Source organism: Lepidochelys kempii, chromosome 27 (genome assembly GCF_965140285.1).
Source record: "Lepidochelys kempii isolate rLepKem1 chromosome 27, rLepKem1.hap1, whole genome shotgun sequence".
Classification (NCBI taxonomy): Eukaryota; Metazoa; Chordata; order Testudines; family Cheloniidae; genus Lepidochelys; species Lepidochelys kempii.
Window position 1 is genome coordinate 16,928,844 of NC_136406.1, and position 21,085 is coordinate 16,949,928.

General features: G+C 53.5%; 1 protein-coding gene across 5 annotated transcripts in view; it reads right to left on the minus strand.

The window, feature by feature from the left end:
- LOC140904058 (zinc finger protein 385C) overlaps positions 1-21,085 on the minus strand; it is a 195,057-nt gene that overhangs the window by 107,937 nt on the left and 66,035 nt on the right. For 4 of the 5 annotated variants that reach the window (XM_078850756.1, XM_078850755.1, XM_073326283.2 and 1 more), the window contains exon 2: positions 13,551-13,790. The exons of the other annotated variant lie outside the window; for it this stretch is intronic. In XM_078850756.1, coding sequence (XP_078706882.1) covers positions 13,551-13,790 — 240 coding nt within the window. The remainder of the gene's footprint in view (positions 1-13,550; positions 13,791-21,085) is intronic. 5 annotated transcript variants of the gene reach the window in all.

Here is a 21,085-nt window from a genome sequence, read left to right on the forward strand (position 1 = left end):
CCTGAAAGGCGCGAGGGATCTGGTTAAAGTGTATGACCTGGAGTCAGGATGCCTGGGTTTCATTCTCAGCTCCACCACAGCTTCTCTGGGCCTCAGCTGGGGATAATGACCATTGCTTTCTCCACCCTCACCCAGAGACGGGGCTCGAGGGAATCGAGTCTAAATGGGAAGACCTCCCTGTTCAGTGTGCGAGGAATAACCTACTCCTCTTAACTGGGTTGCAGTAGCATTCGGAATACCAGCCAAGGACTGTGCAGGGCTCCATGCAGACAAACCGCAACAAACCTACCTGCCGTAGGTACTTAATGGGCCCCAATTACTGTAGAATCGGAGCCTCATAATTGTCAGTGTATTTGTCCTCACAACCCCCCCCCCCCCGCCACCCAAGGCAGTAGGGAAATGCTCTTATCTCCATCATTCACAGATGACCTGCGGCCCAGAGGAATGGATTTTTGAAGGTATTTAGGCACTTAATGCCCACTGAACCCACCAGGAGTCTGGTGCCTGGACATCTCTGGCCCAGACACTCCACGTGACTGGCTCACGGACACACAGCCAGTCCTGCGACAGAGCCGGTCTCCCCGTTCCCAGGCTGCACCATCCTTCCTCTCCAATGACTTTCCCCGGCCTGGCGCACTCACACACTACCAGACAGGCGGGAGGAAGGGGTAGGATGGGGCGGCCAAGGTGACAAAGTGAACAGAGCTGAGCAGAAGTCACAGCGAGCTGCTTGCCAACCAGTGCTGGATGGGGGGGTGAAGGGGGATCCGTAGCCATCAGGGAAGAGGTACGTTTTAAGGAGGAATTTACAAAAGGATCATGCGGCAGCTTCACTTGGTCTAGGAAGCCCAGTCCCCTCGGAGACCCCGCTGCCCTATCCCCATTCATCAGCCTTTAGGTTCCCAACTGTTCTTTTTGCCTTGGTATCTCTAACTAAACCTGTCAGCAGACATCATAATCACAAACTCACTCAGCCAGGCCAGGCAAATGAGCGCTGCAAGCATGTCTCAGAGGCCAGCTGTACCCTTTGCGTGTCCTGCCAAATTTCTCAAACAAGTCCCAAAAGCAGGAAAGCAATAACTTATTGTGGGAATCGGGGGAAGCCAGAGAAGCTAATTTTCCCTACTGAAGCCTCACCGGATGCATTTGCACCTTTGTCCTTGCTCAGTTGGGCTTGGGCTATTGGCATCTCAGAAGATGGGTTTCCAAACATCAGCAAGGATCTGTCACATCAGGTTCCTGCACCTCTCTCCCTGCACAGGAACACGACAAAACCCATTTGGATCTTTCTGTGGTGCGGCTCCAGGCTGTCACATGGCAGAGCCCAGCAAGTCCCAGAACACATGACCGGGCTCCTTTCCCAGGAAGTTCAGTGCAGGGGGCTGATCCCTGAGAGCTCTGTCTGCACTGCGGGTTTGGCTGTATTGGTACGTTCCCACCTGACTCCCTGGAGAACTAGGCTGAGCCAGAGAGCCAAGGTCACAGGGCAGAGCCCAGAATGGGAATTTCAGGCCAAGGGAAGGGGTTTATTTGTGGCTTCATTAATGTCTGCAAAGCGCTGTTGAGATTCCTGGCTGCAATGGGCTGTAGAAGGAACAGATGCAACCCCCACTCAAGCCAATGGGCGTCTCTCCTTTGATTCTAATGTGAGTTGGAGCAGGCTTGTTAGTACAGACAAACCCAAACCAAACCCAGAGCCCAGCACCCCCTGAGCTCTGTAAAAGTTCCCATTCACACGCCGACTATCCAGCCCAGGGTTTTCTCAGGGCTGGTTGGGATTCTGAGAAACCCAAACCAGGGTTGATTTGGCTCTGGGTCCAACTGTATGTGAACTCTGGACTTCCGGGGGGGGGCTGGTAAATGGATCGACTCTGGTCCGTCACTGTAACTTTAGATCAGCAGGGGGAGCGGACCTTCTGCTCGCCCAGCATCGCCGATATTTCCCCAGTCCGGCAGCCAGGGCACACGCGGGAAGTATTACAGATTTTAAGGACGCTGTTTGAATGGCAAATCGTGTGCGCCTGGAAGGCCTCATTTACCTCTTAGTTTGCAATCCTGTATCTTTGCCTATTGTTTAAATCAACACACTGGGTTTGATCACAGCCAGTTAGAGCACATGAAGCCCCTGCTGTCTATTAAAGGCAATTCACTGGCTGTACATAGAGGGAATAAAACCAGTATGTTGGCATTGCTCTTGTTGGTAGGTAATAACTAAAGTGACCTAATCCCAAAGAGGGACATGGTCACTGCTGCCTTTGGGGCCACAGTCACACGAGACGAGGCTCAGACGCAGATCCCACGATTATAACCCAAGGTTTCCAATGCTGTGTGGACACTCAAGTGCCGGATTGGAAACACTTGAGTCCACAAGCCCGGGACCCCCAGACCAGGATTTACCCTGAGAGATTAAGTGACTTTCCTGAGGCCAGGAGCAGAACAAGTTGTTGAGCCCAGATCTCCTGAGTCCCTGTCCAGTGCCTTAAACACACGAAGATCTTTCCTCGCCAAGCTGCATCCCTGATCCAGAGTGACAAGGCTGCCTAAGGCGTTACCAGCCCCCCTTCCCCCAGAAATCCAGCCTCCGTCCTTTGCTGAGGCATTTTGGATTCTCGCCTCCAAAACTTGGGCACGTCACCAACTCAGCAGGCACCTGCAGAAGCCCAGCATGCAAGAGCAGAGTGGGATTTGGGGCTGTGCCTGCCCTCAGGTTCATAGGCAGGTAGATTTTCCAAAGAGATTATATTCCCCGGGGCACCTAAATAAATGGCTGAATTTCCAAAAGAGCTCAGCACTCAGTCTGCCGGCAACACACTGAGCTTTGGAATCTGCTGGTCCCCTGGTGAGTGCTGAGAGAACAATACAATAGAACAGAAGATTGTTATTCCACATACAGAATTTGGCCAGGCATGAGCCCCCATCCCACTCCTGGAACTAGTGTGGTAGCCGGAGCGTCATGGGGGCTCGTTTTATACGCACAGTATCCAATGGCCCACGACCGTTAGTGCAGAGCAACAATGACCCGAGCCATCACATGGATTTCTTCACTCATCTCAACTCTGCTGCCCTGCAAATGAGCCCTGGCAGACACTTTGACAGCTAATTGGAGAAACCCCACCTCTTTCCCTTTGTCAAGGGCAAGTAAGTTCCAGGCTGTATTTCCGTGGGGCACGTCAGGAAACAGCATTAAAAGGGAGCGGAGATGCCACGAGCTCTGGGAAGCAAGGCTGGGCCCTTCCAGTGCCTTTGCATAGGCGGGGAGGAATTTCCCCCCCAGGAGACCGCAGCAGCCTTGGATCTTGGGGGGGGCAGAGGGGACGTGAATTGAAGGGGCTCACCTGGAAGATCTGTACATGGGACTCAGGTCACCTACCTGGTGAGTCGACCCTGCCGGGGCGTTTGGGGATTGCAGACCCAAGATGGAGTCGTACAAGCCCACTGCAGGAGGGCACGATCCCGGCCGAGACCCGGGGTACGTCCTCGGGTGGCGCGTGCTGCTGGGGTGACCTTCTATTGTTCGCGCACCAGTTCAATCCGAGCTAGCGCGGTGGGGCCTGTCTCCGGCTCCATGCCTAGACACAGCCGGGGGCAAATCTGGTCGGGGAAGAATCTGATTCCAAAGCACCCAGGGGCTTTATGATGCCTGTGGCCAGACCCCGAAGGGGGCAAGAGGGAGCAGCTGTGTCGAGGAGCATTGACAAGCTGCTATACTGATTTACACCAGTTGGGGATCTGCGTCTATCTGTCCCAACCTAGCATCAGCTTTGAGAAGAGCAAGAAGCATGCCCCAATGCAGGTGCTAACTGCTCGGACGGATTCTCAGGGGGCTGGAAGTGGGCAATGCCAGCAGAGCGTCAGGTAGGAGACAGAGAGAGGGCACTCCTGGAATTGGAAAAGACACTGGACAGGGCCTTATTCCAACGGCTCAGAGTAAAGGTTGTTATTTGTTACCTCCAATATCCAAGCTGAGGGAGACAGGACAAGTTCACGTCATTTTGCATCTGAGTGGAAGGGCCGGGAGATGAGAATGCTCCGTCTCGCTGCATTCCAGCAAGATGGGAGCTGACAGGGCCCAAGGGACGGCTGCTTTGGGAACTCGGCCGCAACGGCTGCTTAGATCCCATGACTTTTCTGGGACACTGGCAAAAGGGACTGTATTTCAGGAGCCAAAAACAGCAAGGGAGTAAATTCTGGCTCTGCTGGAAACTCCAGGCGGCTGGAATGCTAGGTCTGAAACGTGAGGGCAGCATGTGTGGGGGATCTGTTTGCAAGGGGCTGCTCGGCACTGCACCTCCAACCTGTCGATGGCTCATTGTGCAGAGAAGGAGGAAACATGCAGTGGGCCTGACTCTCCACTCCCCTGCGTCTTGTACCATCATTCACACCACTGCAGAGTGGGTGTCAGAGCCGTATTTCACATGCATCCACAGTGCAGGGGTATAAACGATGGCACAGAGCAATGGAAAAAAAAAAATAGATCAGACCCAGCATCTTTTATTCTTTGCGTACCGCTTTGCTGGGAAAACACCGTCTTTCCGATTAGCTCTCGGTTCAGGGCAGGATACAGGCTCTGAAATCCCAGCTGGAGCATGCAATTTTCGTACTTTGAACTGTTTACAACAAATCACATTAGCATCGGCATCATTTGTACAATTGCATCCGGGCTGGGATCTCAGCGAGCGCCGTCGGGTCACGGCGTGCAGGGTACTGCTGCCACCCCCAGGCCAGCGCAGAAAAGCAGGCGGCTGAAGCAGAAGCTTTCGCTGCCCGAACCAGAGCTGGTGTTTGACTGAACGGCCTTCCTTCCAGGAGATAACGAGAGGCAGAGGATGCCGGAGCTGGACTCGGGGCAGCACCCTGCAATGGAAGTTGGCTACACTGCTTGGGCAGACAGGATGCTGTGATATGGGGAGCCCAATGCTGGAAAAGCTCAGATCACCGGCAGGGTGAACAGACGAGAGTGACAGTTCAATGCACAGTTAGAATATCCACACCCATGGTTTGCGCCATGCTCGCTCTCCCAGGCACACTGGGGTTAGCACATTGTCCTGGGCTATGGGAGGCCAGGCTTCAATCCCCTACTCTGCCACAGACTCCCTGTGTGACTCTGGAAAAGTCACCTAGTCTCTCCATGCCTCCGTTCCCTATCTGTGAAATGGGAGCAGTAGCCCTGCCCTGCCTGATGGGGTGAGTTGTGCTATGGTGAAGGGGGCCGTATACGTGCCTTTGTCAGATAGTTAACAGGGCAAGTCCTTGGGAGTCGTGAACGCTTGATGAGAGACCCAAGCCAAAGTGCAGCACAGATAAATGTTACCAACACCTCAACAAGGGGTCTCTATAGCAAGATCCCCTGAATGTTCGCAGGAGAGAAACAGCAACTAGGAATCGAAATGCACAAAGGATTTTCCTAATATTTTCCTCTTTACGGCATCAACTTCCCGAAACCTGCCCGAATGGGATGGAAAAAACATTCCTCTGGAATGTGCCAAGCTCCAGGCATCCAAGTACGTTACCACCCCGTGGAAATCAGTCCTCGCCATGGACACAGGGCAGGGCCGTGAATTACAGCAGCGACTGGATACCAATCTAATCCGATTGCTTCTTCACAGGTTCTCCCCCCTTTTCGGGGTCACATCGACAGCTCTGGGGACTGGAGGTCTCTCTACCCATACAGACGGTGCATTCTGCCCAGAACCAACAGAGCCTTCCCAAACGTACAGCCCCCAGCGCCGACGCAGGTGGAGCCCGTCTAGGCTTCGGAAAGGAGCTCCGTTTCTGTGGCCTGTTCAGTCCCCAGCCTCTCTGCTAACCCTGCTGACAAACTGCCAGTTATTCATAGAGTCTAAGGCCAGACAGGACCGTTGGGGTCGCCAGTCTGACCTGCACAGAGTAGACCCGAGAATCTCTCCTTGCATGTGGCACTTTGGGCAACACAGATATAGGCACTGCTCTGAGACCCACCAAGTTGGTTTTCATCAGTCATGTAAGAGCCATCGTCCAGTAGCAACGTGCGGTCGAGCGGTGAGGGCACTGAACGGGTAACGGGAGAGCTGGGTTGTGTTGTGACCAGTCAGTTGTGACCGTTTCAGTTTCCCCTCCTGTCCTTTGTCTGTCTTATCGAGTTAGACTGGAAGCTCCTTGGCAGCAAGACTGTCTCTCGCATGGTGTTTGTACAGCACCTCGCACAACAGGGCCCTGCTCTTGGCTGGGGCTTCTAGCCACCCAAATAAAAATGGATGGGACTTGCAACAGCACTGAAGAGCACAAGTCACTTTAACCCAGGCTGGATTTGAAACAGCAGCCTAGGAACGAAAACGTCCCTCATTCCAACTTCCCAGCTTCTTCCTGCATTGAAATCCAATGTCAGACAGCAAAAAATCCAGGGTTTACCCGACAAGGAAATCCCCAGTGACTGATCATTTGATTTCGCTGGGATACTTTTGGGTGCAGTTAATAAATAGTAACAGTGCTGATTATTGTATCTGTTTGCCGAGATATTCTTTCCACGGCTCTCTGCTGCACAACGTAAGTGATTAGAGCCTTTGTGGAATTAATCCCAGAAGCCAGAGGGAGATCATGAGAAAAATCTATCAGGAACCATAAAAGCTACCTTTGATTTAGCTGCAGACAAGCTGTCTGCCAGGATACAATTCTGGCCCAGAAGAACTTTCAGTCTCTATCCAACTTCATATTATTTTATATAATTTATTCTCTCTTTTTAAAGCCCTCTGATTTCGATACTTTAACAAACAAGCTGCATTCGAGTTCGCTCATTTCTTATGGAATTGCACTGGGTGAAGTTCACCAGGTGTAAGAACCGTTCAAATCCCTCTTGAGCCTTCGTCTGAAGACCTAAGGGGCTCTCACGCCTTGTGTTGGGCCCTCTCCCAAAGGGCCATCATCTCGTCTCCTTACAGCTCCCCCTCAGCCTGATCTCACCTCTCCAGAAGGAGTCCTTTCACTGTCGACCAGGCCCTGCACCCTTTACCAATCAGACACCAGCTCTGGGCACTGTGAACACACCAGGAAGGATTTGATCTCGAGGGCAATTTAGTGCTGTCCAGCCTAACCCTGCAACTGGCTTGCATCCCATTGAGTCCAGCTCGCGTTCTGGGTGGTACCCAGCACAGCACAGGATCAGAGCCCTTTGCAGCACTGGACTCTTCAGTTTAAGTGCAGACGGCCACTTCCTCAGCTCATGTGAATCTGTGTCACTCCACTGACGTCAGTTTACACCACCTGGGGATCTGGCCTGATGTCTGGCAGAGAAGAAGGAGCATTTTGCACTGCACTGGTTTCCAGATTTTTCCACACTCTGCTTTCAAGCTGCACGGTGGAGGTGAGCCCCGACAGGTACAGCAGCACCAACGGAGGGTTCGTAGAGCATCTGGAGCGAGGTCTGGTGTGGGGGGCCCAGTGGGCGCGGAGAGCACAGCAGAACCGCGCCATTCCCACTGCAGTTCTATCGAAACGTATCAAATGCGTCTGGCACGGAGCTGACAGCCCTGAATCTTCAATGCATCCCCAGACCAGGCAAAGGGAACCCACTCCGACCCTGCTTGCGTGGAGGGATGAGACGGACCGGAACCTGGGACCGTGAGCCGCTACCACACAAGCAACAGGACCGGAGCAGGTTCAGAGCCTTTGTGGATCAACATGCTGAGCAGGGGGCTCCCACCGGCTACTCCCTCTCCCAGCCAGTCCCTCCCAGTGAGCCTCCGTGACGATTTGGTAGGACCCCATCTCTAGCCCAGCCCATTCAGGCACGGCCCCGAGCCTGCCCCGGCAGTGTCTAGGCTGGGGAGAAAGGGAGGCGATTGGGGGCTCCTGGTGCAGCACCCCCTGCAGGACGGAACGTACATTACATGTTCAACCGGCAGCGCCAGCCTCCGAGCCCAGGGTGACCAGCTCAAGGCACAGTACTGAAGGGAACCGAGCCCCCCGCCAACGAGCAGCCTCGAAGCTTCATGCAGAACTAATGGCTCCTACCTCCCACCCGGAAAAAGCCACTGATCTGTATTTATTATCGCCAAGGAACACCACTTGGCCGGGAAGAAGGCGCCCTCCCCACACTGACATATCACAGCCACCGTGAGAACTCCTGAGAACAGCTGCTGAGACAGGAGAGAGGTGTGGAGAGACAGCACTGCCCAGTGGTTAGGAGTCAGACCTAGGTTCTGTTCCCAGCTCTGTCAGTTACCGGTGGGGTGATGCTGGGCACGTCCCTGCCTCCAGCCAGGAAATCAAAGATGAAGACTCTGAATGATCAAGCTGACTGTATTTAAGCAGGGGCTCTGTCCAGGGGCAGGGAAATGTATTCACTTATTTATGTTGCAAACTGGCAATTGGTTAATATGCAATTCTGCACCACTGCGAACTGCTGGTAGCAGAAGTATCCAGTGGACACGTGACCTTGCATGCCGGGAGGATACTCCATGTTTTCTTGTGAAGCAGACAGCGATCAGTGAGCTGTAGCTCACGAAAGCTTATGGTCAAATAAACGTGTTAGTCTCTAAGGTGTCACAAGTCCTCCTGTTCTTTTTGCGGATACAGACTAACACGGCTGCTCCTCTGAAACCTTTTATACTAGTTAGACAACAAACAATTCCAGGAACTTGGACCTCCAAAAAGAGAAGCTGCTTAAAAACAACAAACTTTCTAAAGAGGTTCCATTTCAACAGGCAGCTTGAAAACACTGCCCACGAAACACTCGGCATATTTGAGAGGTAACATGGCTGCATGGATAATGCAGTGGACTGGAACTCATGAGACCTGGGTTCAATTCTTGGCTCTGCTACAGGCCTGCTCAGTGACCTAGGGCAAATCAAAGTCTCCGTGCCTCATTCTCCCCATCTGTAAAATGAGGGTAATGATCCTGACCCTCCGTTGGAAAGCACTTTGAGACATAAAGATGAAAAGCTTTAGAATAAAAGAGCTAAGTCAGGACTATGTGTCCATAAGCTCCGAGCACAATGGGGCCCTGATCTGAACTGCGGCTCGTACAAACAAACAGGACGCACAGAACTTTCAACCCATACGCCGGAGCGACAAGCTAAACATCCCCCTTCTTCCTCAACAGAAAGCGGTGCATAGACAATCCAGGAAGTTTTTGGAAAGCGTAGGGGACAATTTCCTGGTGCAAGTGCTAGAGGAGCCAGCTAGGGGGGGAGCTTTTCTTGACCTGCTGCTCACAAACCGGGAAAAATTAGTGGGGGAAGCAAAAGTGGATGGGAATCTGGAAGGCAGTGACCATGAGTTGGTTGAGTTCAGGATCCTGACACAAGGCAGAAGGGACAGCAGCAGGATACGGACCCTGGACTTCAGGAAAGCAGACTTCGACTCCCTCAGGGAACAGATGGGTAAGATCCCCTGGGGGACTAACATGAAGGGGAAAGGAGTCCAGGAGAGCTGGCTGTATTTCAAGGAATCCCTGTTGAGGTTACAGGGACAAACCATCCCGATGAGTCGAAAGAATAGTAAATATGGCAGGCGACCAGCTTGGCTTAATGGTGAAATCCTAGCGGATCTTAAACATAAAAAAGAAGCTTACAAGAAGTGGAAGGTTGGACATATGACCAGGGAAGAGTATAAAAATATTGCTCGGGCATGTAGGAATGAAATCAGGAGGGACAAATCGCACCTGGAGCTGCAGCTAGCAAGAGATGTCAAGAGTAACAAGAAGGGTTTCTTCAGGTATGTTGGCAACAAGAAGAAAGCCAAGGAAAGTGTGGGCCCCTTAATGAATGAGGGAGGCAACCTAGTGACAGAGGATGTGGAAAAAGCTAATGTACTCAATGCTTTTTTTGCCTCTGTCTTCACGAACAAGGTCAGCTCCCAGACTGCTGCGCTGGGCATCACAACATGGGGAATAGATGGCCAGCCCTCTGTGGAGATAGAGGCGGTTAGGGACTATTTAGAAAAGCTGGACGTGCACAAGTCCATGGGGCCGGACGAGTTGCATCCGACAGTGCTAAAGGAATTGGCAGCTGTGATTGCAGAGCCATTGGCCATTATCTTTGAAAACTCGTGGCGAATGGGGGAAGTCCCGGATGACTGGAAAAAGGCTAATGTAGTGCCAATCTTTAAAAAAGGGAAGAAGGAGGATCCTGGGAACTACAGGCCAGTCAGCCTCACCTCAGTCCCTGGAAAAATCATGGAGCAGGTCCTCAAAGAATCAATCCTGAAGCACTTACATGAGAGGAAAGTGATCAGGAACAGTCAGCATGGATTCACCAAGGGAAGGTCATGCCTGACTAATCTAATCACCTTCTATGATGAGATTACTGGTTCTGTGGATGAAGGGAAAGCAGTGGATGTATTGTTTCTTGACTTTAGCAAAGCTTTTGACACGGTCTCCCACAGTATTCTTGTCAGCAAGTTAAAGAAGTATGGGCTGGATGAATGCACTATAAGGTGGGTAGAAAGCTGGCTAGATTGTCGGGCTCAACGGGTAGTGATCAAAGGCTCCATGTCTAGTTGGCAGCTGGTGTCAAGTGGAGTGCCCCAGGGGTCGGTCCTGGGGCCGGTTTTGTTCAATATCTTCATAAATGATCTGGAGAATGGTGTGGATTGCACTCTCAGCAAATTTGCGGATGATACTAAACTAGGAGGAGTGGTAGATACGCTGCAGGGCAGGGATAGGATACAGAGGGACCTAGACAAATTGGAGGATTGGGCCAAAAGAAATCTGATGAGGTTCAGTAAGGATAAGTGCAGGGTCCTGCACTTAGGACGGAAGAACCCAATGCACAGCTACAGACTAGGGACCGAATGGCTAGGCAGCAGTTCTGCGGAAAAGGACCTGGGGTGCAGTGGACGAGAAGCTGGATATGAGGCAGCAGTGTGCCCTTGTTGCCAAGAAGGCCAATGGCATTTTGGGATGTATAAGTAGGGGCATAGCGAGCAGATCGAGGGACGTGATCGTCCCCCTCTATTCGACATTGGTGAGTACTGTGTCCAGTTTTGGGCCCCACACTACAAGAAGGATGTGGATAAATTGGAAAGAGTCCAGCGAAGGGCAACAAAAATGATTAGGGGTCTGGAACACATGACTTATGAGGAGAGGCTGAGGGAACTGGGATTGTTTAGTCTGCAGAAGAGAAGAATGAGGGGGGATTTGATAGCTGCTTTCAACTACCTGAGAGGTGGTTCCAGAGAGGATGGTTTTAGACTATTCTCAGTGGTAGAAGAGGACAGGACAAGGAGTAATGGTCTCAAGTTGCAGTGGGGGAGGTTTAGGTTGGATATTAGGAAAAACTTTTTCACTAGGAGGGTGGTGAAACACTGGAATGCGTTACCTAGGGAGGTGGTAGAATCTCCTTCCTTAGAAGTTTTTAAGGTCAGGCTTGACAAAGCCCTGGCTGGGATGATTTAATTGGGGATTGGTCCTGCTTTGTGCAGGGGGTTGGTCTAGATGACCTCCTGAGGTCCCTTCCAACCCTGATATTCTATGATTCTATGAAATGCAACTGGTTGGTTTTGGCTGTAAGCGGTTTCATTGAAATCAGCGGAGGCAGAAACAGGCCTTACAGAGAAACTGCGGAAAAATGGGCAGGAAGTTGCAAACACACTGGGTAAATGTGAAACAAGGGCTCTGGTGAAGAGCTTCGCGTCAATGGATGCATTTTATGGTCTAGCGAAAGCGAGGAGCAGCAGGAAAAGGCCTTTGAAGAGAACTGAGGTGCTCCCCATTCGCAAAACAAAATGAGAAACACGAAGTGACCCAACCGTACAAGAGTTTGATAGAAGAATTCTAGGTGGAAAACCAGAACACCTCCATGCACCGTCTGACTGGGACTGTACGAGGAGCTGCTGCACACGATGGGAATTCTCTGCGAAGGACTTTACATCACAGTACCATATGGCACCAAATCAGATGTACTAAGCACAACCCAGTGGCTATCTGGACATGGAGAAGTGAAAGAGCAATGCCCACCAAGTTCTATTCAGGACAAGCATGATGGCTGCCAGCTAAGATAAGTTATGCAGCTGTGAATTTGGCAATAAATACAGGAAGCAAAAATGGAAAACATGAACTCCCTGATAGCCCTGGGTCTAACACAGGTGCAGAGCTGTTTGAATTAAATGGAAAGATTACCTCTTGGCTTTTAACTGAGCAGTTTATGGTATAAACATATCAAGTGACAATGTCACAGCAGGTCACAAATCACTATTTGCTTACCATGAGACTCCAAATGAGCTAACAACAGACAACGGCACACATTTCACCAATGACCCGTCAGCAGTCCACTGACCCGTCAGTGCAAACACCATGCTGAGCCCTGACGACGCACAGCCAAATGGAGCAGCAGAAAAGTACAAATGGCAAAGAATTTAACATAAAAGACAGCTGTGGTGGATTTAAGGGATCTACGTTTAGCATTGTGTGAATACTGCACAGTACCTCACGGTGCTTTATTAAGGTCACCACTTCCAAAACCCCTGGGCAGAAGGATTGCAGGAGAAACTTTTCAGAAGCACCTAGGTCCTATTGATTTCCAATGACTTCCACTGACTTTTCGCTTTTGAAAAGGGACATTTAAGCAGGGTCAGGCACCTCTCGAGTGTCCCCTCCTGGCCAGGGATGGCTATGCAGCACCCAGGTTTGTCACAGGACCAGCTCTCGCTTGACAATTCATTTCTCCCCACCTGGTGCAGCAAATAGGTCGTGTCACGGGGGAGTGGGGCCCATTTCCCCTTCAAGGGCCAACCTGCCTGTGACAGTGATGTCGGTGCTTGTGAAAACTGACCCTTCACCCTTAGCACCAACACGGAATGAGTTTCGCCAGCCGAAGGTAACCGGCATGAGGTAGTTACAAAAGATGGGTGTGCTGGGAAACTAGATCATAAAATGACGCCACTAAACAGGTAGCCCTGTCGCCAGGGGAGGAGACTGTCCGAATCCAAACAGGGCAACCTGGCCACGTAACAGCTACACCATCCCCCAGGGCGGCCGGCATGGCCATTCCTGTGCACAAAAGGCCAGAGGTGCTGGGCCAATGTGTTCAGTGGGGGGGCTGAGAGCCAGTGAACCAAACGCTCAACCCTGGATATGATGGAAACCACGTCCAGCCAGGGGGCGCGGCAGCCCCCACAGCACCTCTAGTTCCAGCAGCTGCGCAAAAGGCACCCAAACCAAACCAGAGTGGCTGGCGACCGCGTTCGTGTACGCACGGGAACAGCACGCGGACACCGAAGAGCGGCAAACTCAGGCCGCACGGTCACCGAGACATCTGGGTTCAGAGATCCTAGCGAGCGACCGGCGTCCAATAGGAGGCGGAGACGCTCCTTTATCTGGGGGCTTGGGGTATCCCCCTAACTCCCACCCCCTGATTGGCTGGATTTGTTGGGGCAGGCTGGCGATGGCCGAGACGGTAGGTTTTTATATGCAACAGCAGTCGGAGTCCAGGGCAGCAACCCCAGCCACGCAACCGGGCCGTTCGTCACTCCAACTTACGCCCATAAGGACAGGGGCCGGGCGACAGAGGCAAGCCCTTCCCAGCGCCCCCGGGCTCCAGCTGCCCTGCCGGTAGCCCTGCCGGCCGACCCCTCACCTTGGCCCGTCGGCATCTTCCCTTTGTTGAGCTGCTTGAGGCGTTTCTGGTGGGATTTTCCATTGTAGTGTATCTGCGCCTGGGCAGGCGAATTGAGCTGGATGTTACAGACCTCGCACAGCGTGAACGACTGGTGCTTCTTCTCCCGCTTCGTGCGCTGCTCCGACTGGCTCCCCGCCGTCTCGGCCAGGTGGGTCCTGTTCTCAGCAGAGTGGGGCAGGCTCAGCGGTCGTTTCATATCTACGGGAGGAAGCACAACCCCCACCCCCAGTGAGCGGGTGCTTGGATTTTAAAGGGACTGAGTCCAGGCAAGGTGGGAATTACCTTGCACTGACAAGGCAGGTTTAGGTCACACACCTGCCTGGCTTCTCTGCCTGCCTAGGGTCTCGCTCTGAGTTGGGTCTAAGGAGAAGGGGTACGGCAGAGGCTCCCAAAGCAACAGGAACAGCCTTCACAGCTCAGGGAGTTGGCATTAGGCATGAGGCATTACCTAATGCATAAGCTGTGGGTAGCTGTGCATTTCCGGGAGGATACAATGGGCTTGGGATGGGGAAAGACGGAACTTCCCTAAAGTTCCCTGACACCAGCAACAATCCTGGTGTGAATGACAGACCTCTAAGCTCCCCAGGGATGGCCGGTGTCCTCTGGCTTTCTGGAGGCGAGTAGCTAATCTCTCCCAGGGAGCAAGCAGAGTACAAGAGGCTCCTGCCTGAAGCCAGCTCAGCGTCCACTGCAAGGACATCGTTTACTTGCCTGTGCTAAATGGGGGGTTCTTCACCCACCCTCACGCCCATCACAGCCTCCTCTTTTGTGGGGCACTGCTTTGCACTCACAGCTAATCGCACCTGCCAGCCCAAACCCTTCCATTTGGCCCTTACGTCCCCAATGCCGCCTCTGACACTGTGGAGGTGCCAAAAGGTAAGATTTGCAGCTCCGACTTGGAGGCCCCTTTAAATAGAAGGATGGCCGCCCCCACCACACGCTTCTGTGCCGTGTGTGGTCTTTCCCCCTTTCAACTCAAACACTGGGCTGAGCTGGGGGTTGGTTTTTTGGGGTACTTTGGCCATGTTTGGTGGAGCTTGAAATCATCTTCGGTCCGCAGGCATCCCCGTGTCTGGGGGGTCGGCAGGAGCTAGCCCTGCACAGGATAGTTGAGGGGGAGCCGGGAAACCGCTCCCAGGGAGGAGCTCGTTCACCCAGTGGTGCTGTGACAATGAAAAATGGTGCCCTCCGAGATGTGCCAGCACTGAGGGAGCAGCTCGGCTGCACCCCAGTTTGGGGGCCCGTGGAACATTTGCCACCCTTGAAAGGCGGGCCCCGAAAAGGTGAGAAAGATAGAGCCCCAGCTGGTGTTTATCACTCACACTGTACAGACAGCCTGAGACACCTCGGGGGGAGCGCAAAGACCAGCTGGACAGAGGGGTTCTGCTACTGTCTGTGGGACACGAGGCAGGTCCCTGCATCCTACTAGACAAGCTCGTGCCTGAGACCAGGAAGCGTTATATGGGATCGACTGGCTCAGCAGCAGCTACTCAGCCCGGGGGGGGTCTAGTGGTCAGAGCACAGAACCGGGCACTTAGATTCATCCAACTAAAGGCCAGAAGGGCCCATTCTGATCATCTAGTCTGACCTCCTGGATGTGACAGAGAATCGGGGATTCCTGTCACTTCAGGTTGAACGTAAGTTTGTATTTCTCCTTGCATGTTCTATCCCTTTCCCTGCCCTTTGTCCATCTTGTCTGCTTAGGCTGCACGCTCCTTTGGACAAGGGCTGTCTATTATTCTAGGATTGTACAGCGCCTAACACACTTGGTCCCAGCCTCCCGCTCTAACCCACTAGACCCCATTCCCCTTTCTGACACAGAGCCAGAACCCAGAACTCCTGCCTCCCAGCCCCCCCCCCCCAAACTAACCCACTAGACCCCACTCCCTCCCAGAGCCGGGGAGTGAACCCAGGAGTCCTGGCTCCTAGCCCCTCCTGCTCTAATCCACCAGACCCCACTCCCTCCCAGAGCCGGGGATTGCTTCAGTTTCTAGCCTTTAGTCCATGACCTCCAGGCTCTGTTCCTGGCTATGTCCTGAATCTAACCTGGGGCACTCGGACAAGCCCCTTCACCGAACAGGGACACTGTGTTACCCAGTCAGTGGCGGGGTTGTGAGGCTGAAGGCTCTTAAAAGCCCTTTGCTGAAAGATACTTGTAGCAGGGCTTCCCAGGTCTGGCTCCAGGCCCTGCCTCAGTTTCCTTCCATTTTGCCTCAAACAAACCACGGCAGCTGGTGTTTCTGCCACACTTCTCCCCTTGTGGGTGTTGTTTACCCCCATCAAACACTCCACAGAACCATCCAGCCCTCATATCCCCAGCGAGCCACGTCAGCAGCTGCCACTAGGCTCAGAGAGGCTTCCTAGCGCTTTATCAGGGCTTCCCCACCCGCCCGCCCTACAGTCCTTTTCAGCCCTCCCAGCTGGGCTCCAGATCCCTGTCAGACCCTGCTGCCGAGCCTTCCCCAGGCCCCTTGCAGAGACCTCACTGCTTGGGAGCCCCAGAGAACTGGACCCCCCTGGCCTTCAACTCCCAGCAGGCCTGGTTTCGAGTCACCTGCTCCCATCCCTGGAGTCCTGGGAACAGTCCCGTCACCAGGGGGGCGAGCTCCACCTGGCACAGGTGAGGACGGTGTTTTTGTAAGCACCGAGCAGTAGCGGTGCTGTTAATACAGGCCCAGGACGACACCCCTTACCGGGCCCATTCAGGAGCCCTCCGCCGGGCAGTGCTGCTAACCCAGGAGCCCTGAGCCCGGCGGCGCTGTGTCCCGTTAGTGAGCTCTCGCAGTGACCAGCGCAGGTCAGAGGCTGCCCTGCCCTGCCCGGCCCCCTGGTCTAGAGGCCTCCCCCACCCTATCTGCAGAGCCGGGGTGTCTCCTGTCAGGGTCACAGAGTTCCAGGCCATCTCATCCGACTTCCTGTACGACCCAGGCCTGAGCCTGTCCCCCAGCGACCCCTGCACCGACTCCCTCTGCTCCGAAACGCTTCTCTAGGCCTCTCGGAGCAGGGGAAGGGGGAGAGGAGGTGACTGACAAAGAGACCCATGACCTCCCCTACGCCCTCGCCAACCCCACACGCTCTGTGGGGCTCCCTTTTCCAGAGCCCACCCTGGGACGCCGGCAGAGCCAGGTTTTCAGAGACGCTGAGCCCCTCCGGCGGCTCTGGCTGGCACGGCTCACGCCCCGCTCAGCTGGAAAGACTCCCAGCAACCGCTGCACTGGTGAAATAGCTTAAAAACCCTGGGAGGAGCAGCAAGAGAAAGGCACTGACCGAACCCACGGTCTGGGCCGTCCCATCCCGAGCGCCCGTCCAGCAGCTCTTCCCTTGCAAGGGCGCAGCACCTCCCAGCAGCCTCAAGAGGGAGCAAACACTCTCCTTTTCCCCCTGAGATGGCAAAAGTTGTAAGTGTGCCTAGCTTGCTGGAAAGGGAGCAGGGTGGGCAAGGCTGGGACCAGGTCTGGCAAATGGCAATAGGGGGCCTTGGAACCCCTTGGGACAGAGTCACTCCCCCAAGACCCCACCCCGTTGTCCCACCCTCCACTAGGAGTGGCAGGGGCTTCCCACCCCAAGAGGCCAGGGCAGCAACACGAGAACCCCAGGGAAAGCAGCAGGAATGGCAGCAGGGGGTGTGGGAGGCAGCATGTACCCACCAGCTGCTTGTCCCTGCTGGAGTGGGGGCTATGCCCACCGCACTCTCCCCCTACTGCCACTCACACAGTCCTCTACTGGGTTGGGGTTGCCAGCACCCCCCAGAGCAGCGGTCTTGGAGTTAACACCCTCTTGAAATGCACTACACAGTTCAGAGCAATTGTCTCAGGCTCTCTGCAAACTCAGGCAGATGTTGCCACATCGGTGACACTCGAATCACATTTTCCAGCCTTCCTTTGCAAGTATAAAAGCTAGTGAAATGAAGGCTGAGAGCCGGTGTACTCCCATGACTCCAGGAGCCAGGGTCTGTAGTACATGTGCTATGAGACTTAATGCCCAAATTATTATTATTATTATTTTCTGTACTGTGTTAGCACCTAGGAGTCCAGGCATGTGCTAGGTGCTGTACAAACATAGAGCCTATGTTTCTATCTCATGCACCGTCATGAAGTCACAGCAGGCTGCAAAGGGGAAATCCAAGGAAGCAGCAGCAGCCAACACGTCTCCATGCGGACGTGACTGGACTCACACCTCCAATGGAGGAGCAGGGGTGCAGCATCCTGAGCTAGTCATGGCTGCAGGGGAAGGAGCAGGGCAGCAGTAAAGCCGAGGCAGTTAACACGGCCCTAGTGGAATAGGAAAAGCTCGTGTGAAGATACTGGGAGAGAGGACCAAGGAGGCCCATTAATCAAGGTAGAAGACGACCTTGGTAAAAGACGACCTCTCAATTAATCCTGGTCTGTACACGGCTGGGTGACCGTCCTGAACCACCCTGTTCGAAGCGGCCTCCCAATGCCAGGGAAGGAGTCGTCTGGACAAACAGGAGATAACAAAGCACGTGTCCCTTGGCAATAATGGGGACGGGAGAACATGGGGCATGGCCACTGGCCTTGCTCAGCGTCACTGTGCAGCACACACTGTGGTTCATGCTAGGGCAAAGCAAGCGTGAAACACCATCGTCCTGACTCGGCAGCACGTCACACTGCCTGCTGGCAGACGCAATGGCACAAGGCGGCAATGGTGAACTAGGCTGCGGGGAGGCACAAGTGGCAGGGGATGGGCCATCTGCAGCCTGAGGCCTGCAGGGAAGTGGCTGCATTCACCCTGAGCCAACGGTGACTCAGAGAGCTCCAGTCAGCTTCCAGCAACGCGCTACACCTGGGCACGAAGCCATCGCCCCCAGGGAGCCCAACCGGTACAGAACATCGCAGCACGTCCACCTGCTCTACGCCCCCTAGGCCAGCCCTCCAGGGACCAGCAAGTCACGGGCAAGGTCTTGGCCTTTATCTCCAAAGCTAAGATCATCTGAAGCTCCAGGACAAGGAACATGGTGGACAACCCCACGCTCCAGGCACAGGAGAGCTGTCCGCAGCACGGACACGGTGCTTTCCCAGGGACCAGTGTGAGACAGGAGACGAACGTCTGTAGAGACCAAGAACCATCCAACCTTGCAGCACCATCCTCTCCAAGCGACAGGCGCGCTGCTCCGACCAGCTTTCGCTCACACACACAGCATGGTGCCCACATCACTGCCCCCAAAATAAAACCCCAAACAGCAGGCTGCTCCCCCACTTCTCCCCTGGGCAGAGCGGAGAGAAGTGACTGACATCAGTCACTTGAGGTCCTTCCGGTCACTTAATGCACGACGGAAACGTTCTCAGAAACGACGGCGCTAAGGGTGGTATAAAAACCTTCACAGAACAGAACATGGTTAGATGAATTAGTGATACGGAACAATAATAGTGACACGGAACAATAATTAGAACCGTACTGTAATGCCACTCCACAATACAATCAACCTTATGGTGTGGGCGATGGGGGCGGGGGGAGTTATCCATCATTAGCCCACTTCAGAGCTTTCCCAATATTCCCAGGCCCAGGCCCTGATATATCTCAATCACAACAAACTCCAGAGGAAGCCTGGGCGGCTCTCGAGCTGTAGAATGAGCTATGGTGCTTGGAGAGGCCTGGAGCTTTGCTGTTCCGCTGGACACAGCGGACACGCTGGCTTCTGGTACCTGCTTTGGGCCCAGGGAGGTCTTGTCTACAGAAGCATTGTACCGGCTTCACTACAGCTGTACCGTTCAAGTGATACAATCGGGCAGGCTCGTAATCCCTAAATCCTTATTTACCCAGCTACACAGGCGGCTGTGTTTTGAAAACCGCTGCACCCTGGAGTGAATGGGAACTGGTGGGTATGTGGCACTGCTAAAAATCGGGCCACTTATTTTGGTGGAGGGACTCAGGAGCCCACCGCTAGGCTAATTTTTTCAGACTCTTGCTCGTGAAGTTGGAAAGAGCATTTGTCATTGTCACGGAGTCCCTGGGCGATGCTCTAGAACTGCTCCCCATGAAGCCAGGCAGGACTCTGGGGAAGTCTCCTTTCTGTGAGCAGCCTGTCTGCAGGACACACAGCTCACCCAGCTTCCACCTTCCTGGGTCTGACCTCGGAGCATTCAGCATCCTCTGCCCCTCCGTGCGCTTCCCACAGCAAGTCCGCCCAGGCGGGGCTCCTGGGGAAGCCAGAGGGTCCTGCCCCCCAACTCCACAGTCAGACGGGACTCTCAGCCAGCCAGTAAAACAGAAGGTTTATTAGATGACAGGAACATGGTCTAACACAGAGCTTGTAGGTGCAGAGAACCGGACCCCTCAGCTGGGTCCATTTTGGGGGGCAGTGAGCCAGACAATCCCATCTGCACTTAGAATCATAGAATCATAGAATATCAGGGTTGGAAGGGACCCCAGAAGGTCATCTAGTCCAACCCCCTGCTCAAAGCAGGACCAATTCCCAGTTAAATCATCCCAGCCAGGGCTTTGTCAAGCCTGACCTTAAAAACCTCTAAGGAAGGAGATTCTACCACCTCCCTAGGTAACGCATTCCAGTGTTTCACCACCCTCTTAGTGAAAAAGTTTTTCCTAATATCCAATCTAAACCTCCCCCACTGCAACTTGAGACCATTACTCCTCGTTCTCTCATCTGCTACCATTGAGAACAGTCTAGAGCCATCCTCTTTGGAACCCCCTTTCAGGTAGTTGAAAGCAGCTATCAAATCCCCCCTCATTCTTCTCTTCTGCAGGCTAAACAATCCCAGCTCCCTCAGCCTCTCCTCATAACTCATGTGTTCCAGTCCCCTAATCATTTTTGTTGCCCTTCGCTGGACTCTTTCCAATTTATCCACATCCTTCTTGAAGTGTGGGGCCCAAAACTGGACACAGTACTCCAGATGAGGCCTCACCAATGTCGAATAGAGGGGAACGATCACGTCCCTCGATCTGCTCGCTATGCCCCTACTTATACATCCCAAAATGCCATTGGCCTTCTTGGCAACAAGGGCACACTGCTGACTCATATCCAGCTTCTCGTCCACTGTCACCCCTAGGTCCTTTTCCGCAGAACTGCTGCCTAGCCATTCGGTCCCTAGTCTGTAGCTGTGCATTGGGTTCTTCCGTCCTAAGTGCAGGACCCTGCACTTATCCTTATTGAACCTCATCAGATTCCTTTTGGCCCAATCTTCCAATTGGTCTAGGTCCTTCTGTATCCTATCCCTCCCCTCCAGCGTATCTACCACTCCTCCCAGTTTAGTATCATCTGCAAATTTGCTGAGAGTGCAATCCACACCATCCTCCAGATCATTTATGAAGATATTGAACAAAACCGGCCCCAGGACCTACCCTTGGGGCACTCCACTTGATACCGGCTGCCAACTAGACATGGAGCCATTGATCACTACCCGTTGAGCCCGACAATCTAGCCAGCTTTCTACCCACCTTATAGTGCATTCATCCAGCCCATACTTCCTTAACTTGGTGACAAGAATACTATGGGAGACTTCACTCCATGTCCCAGC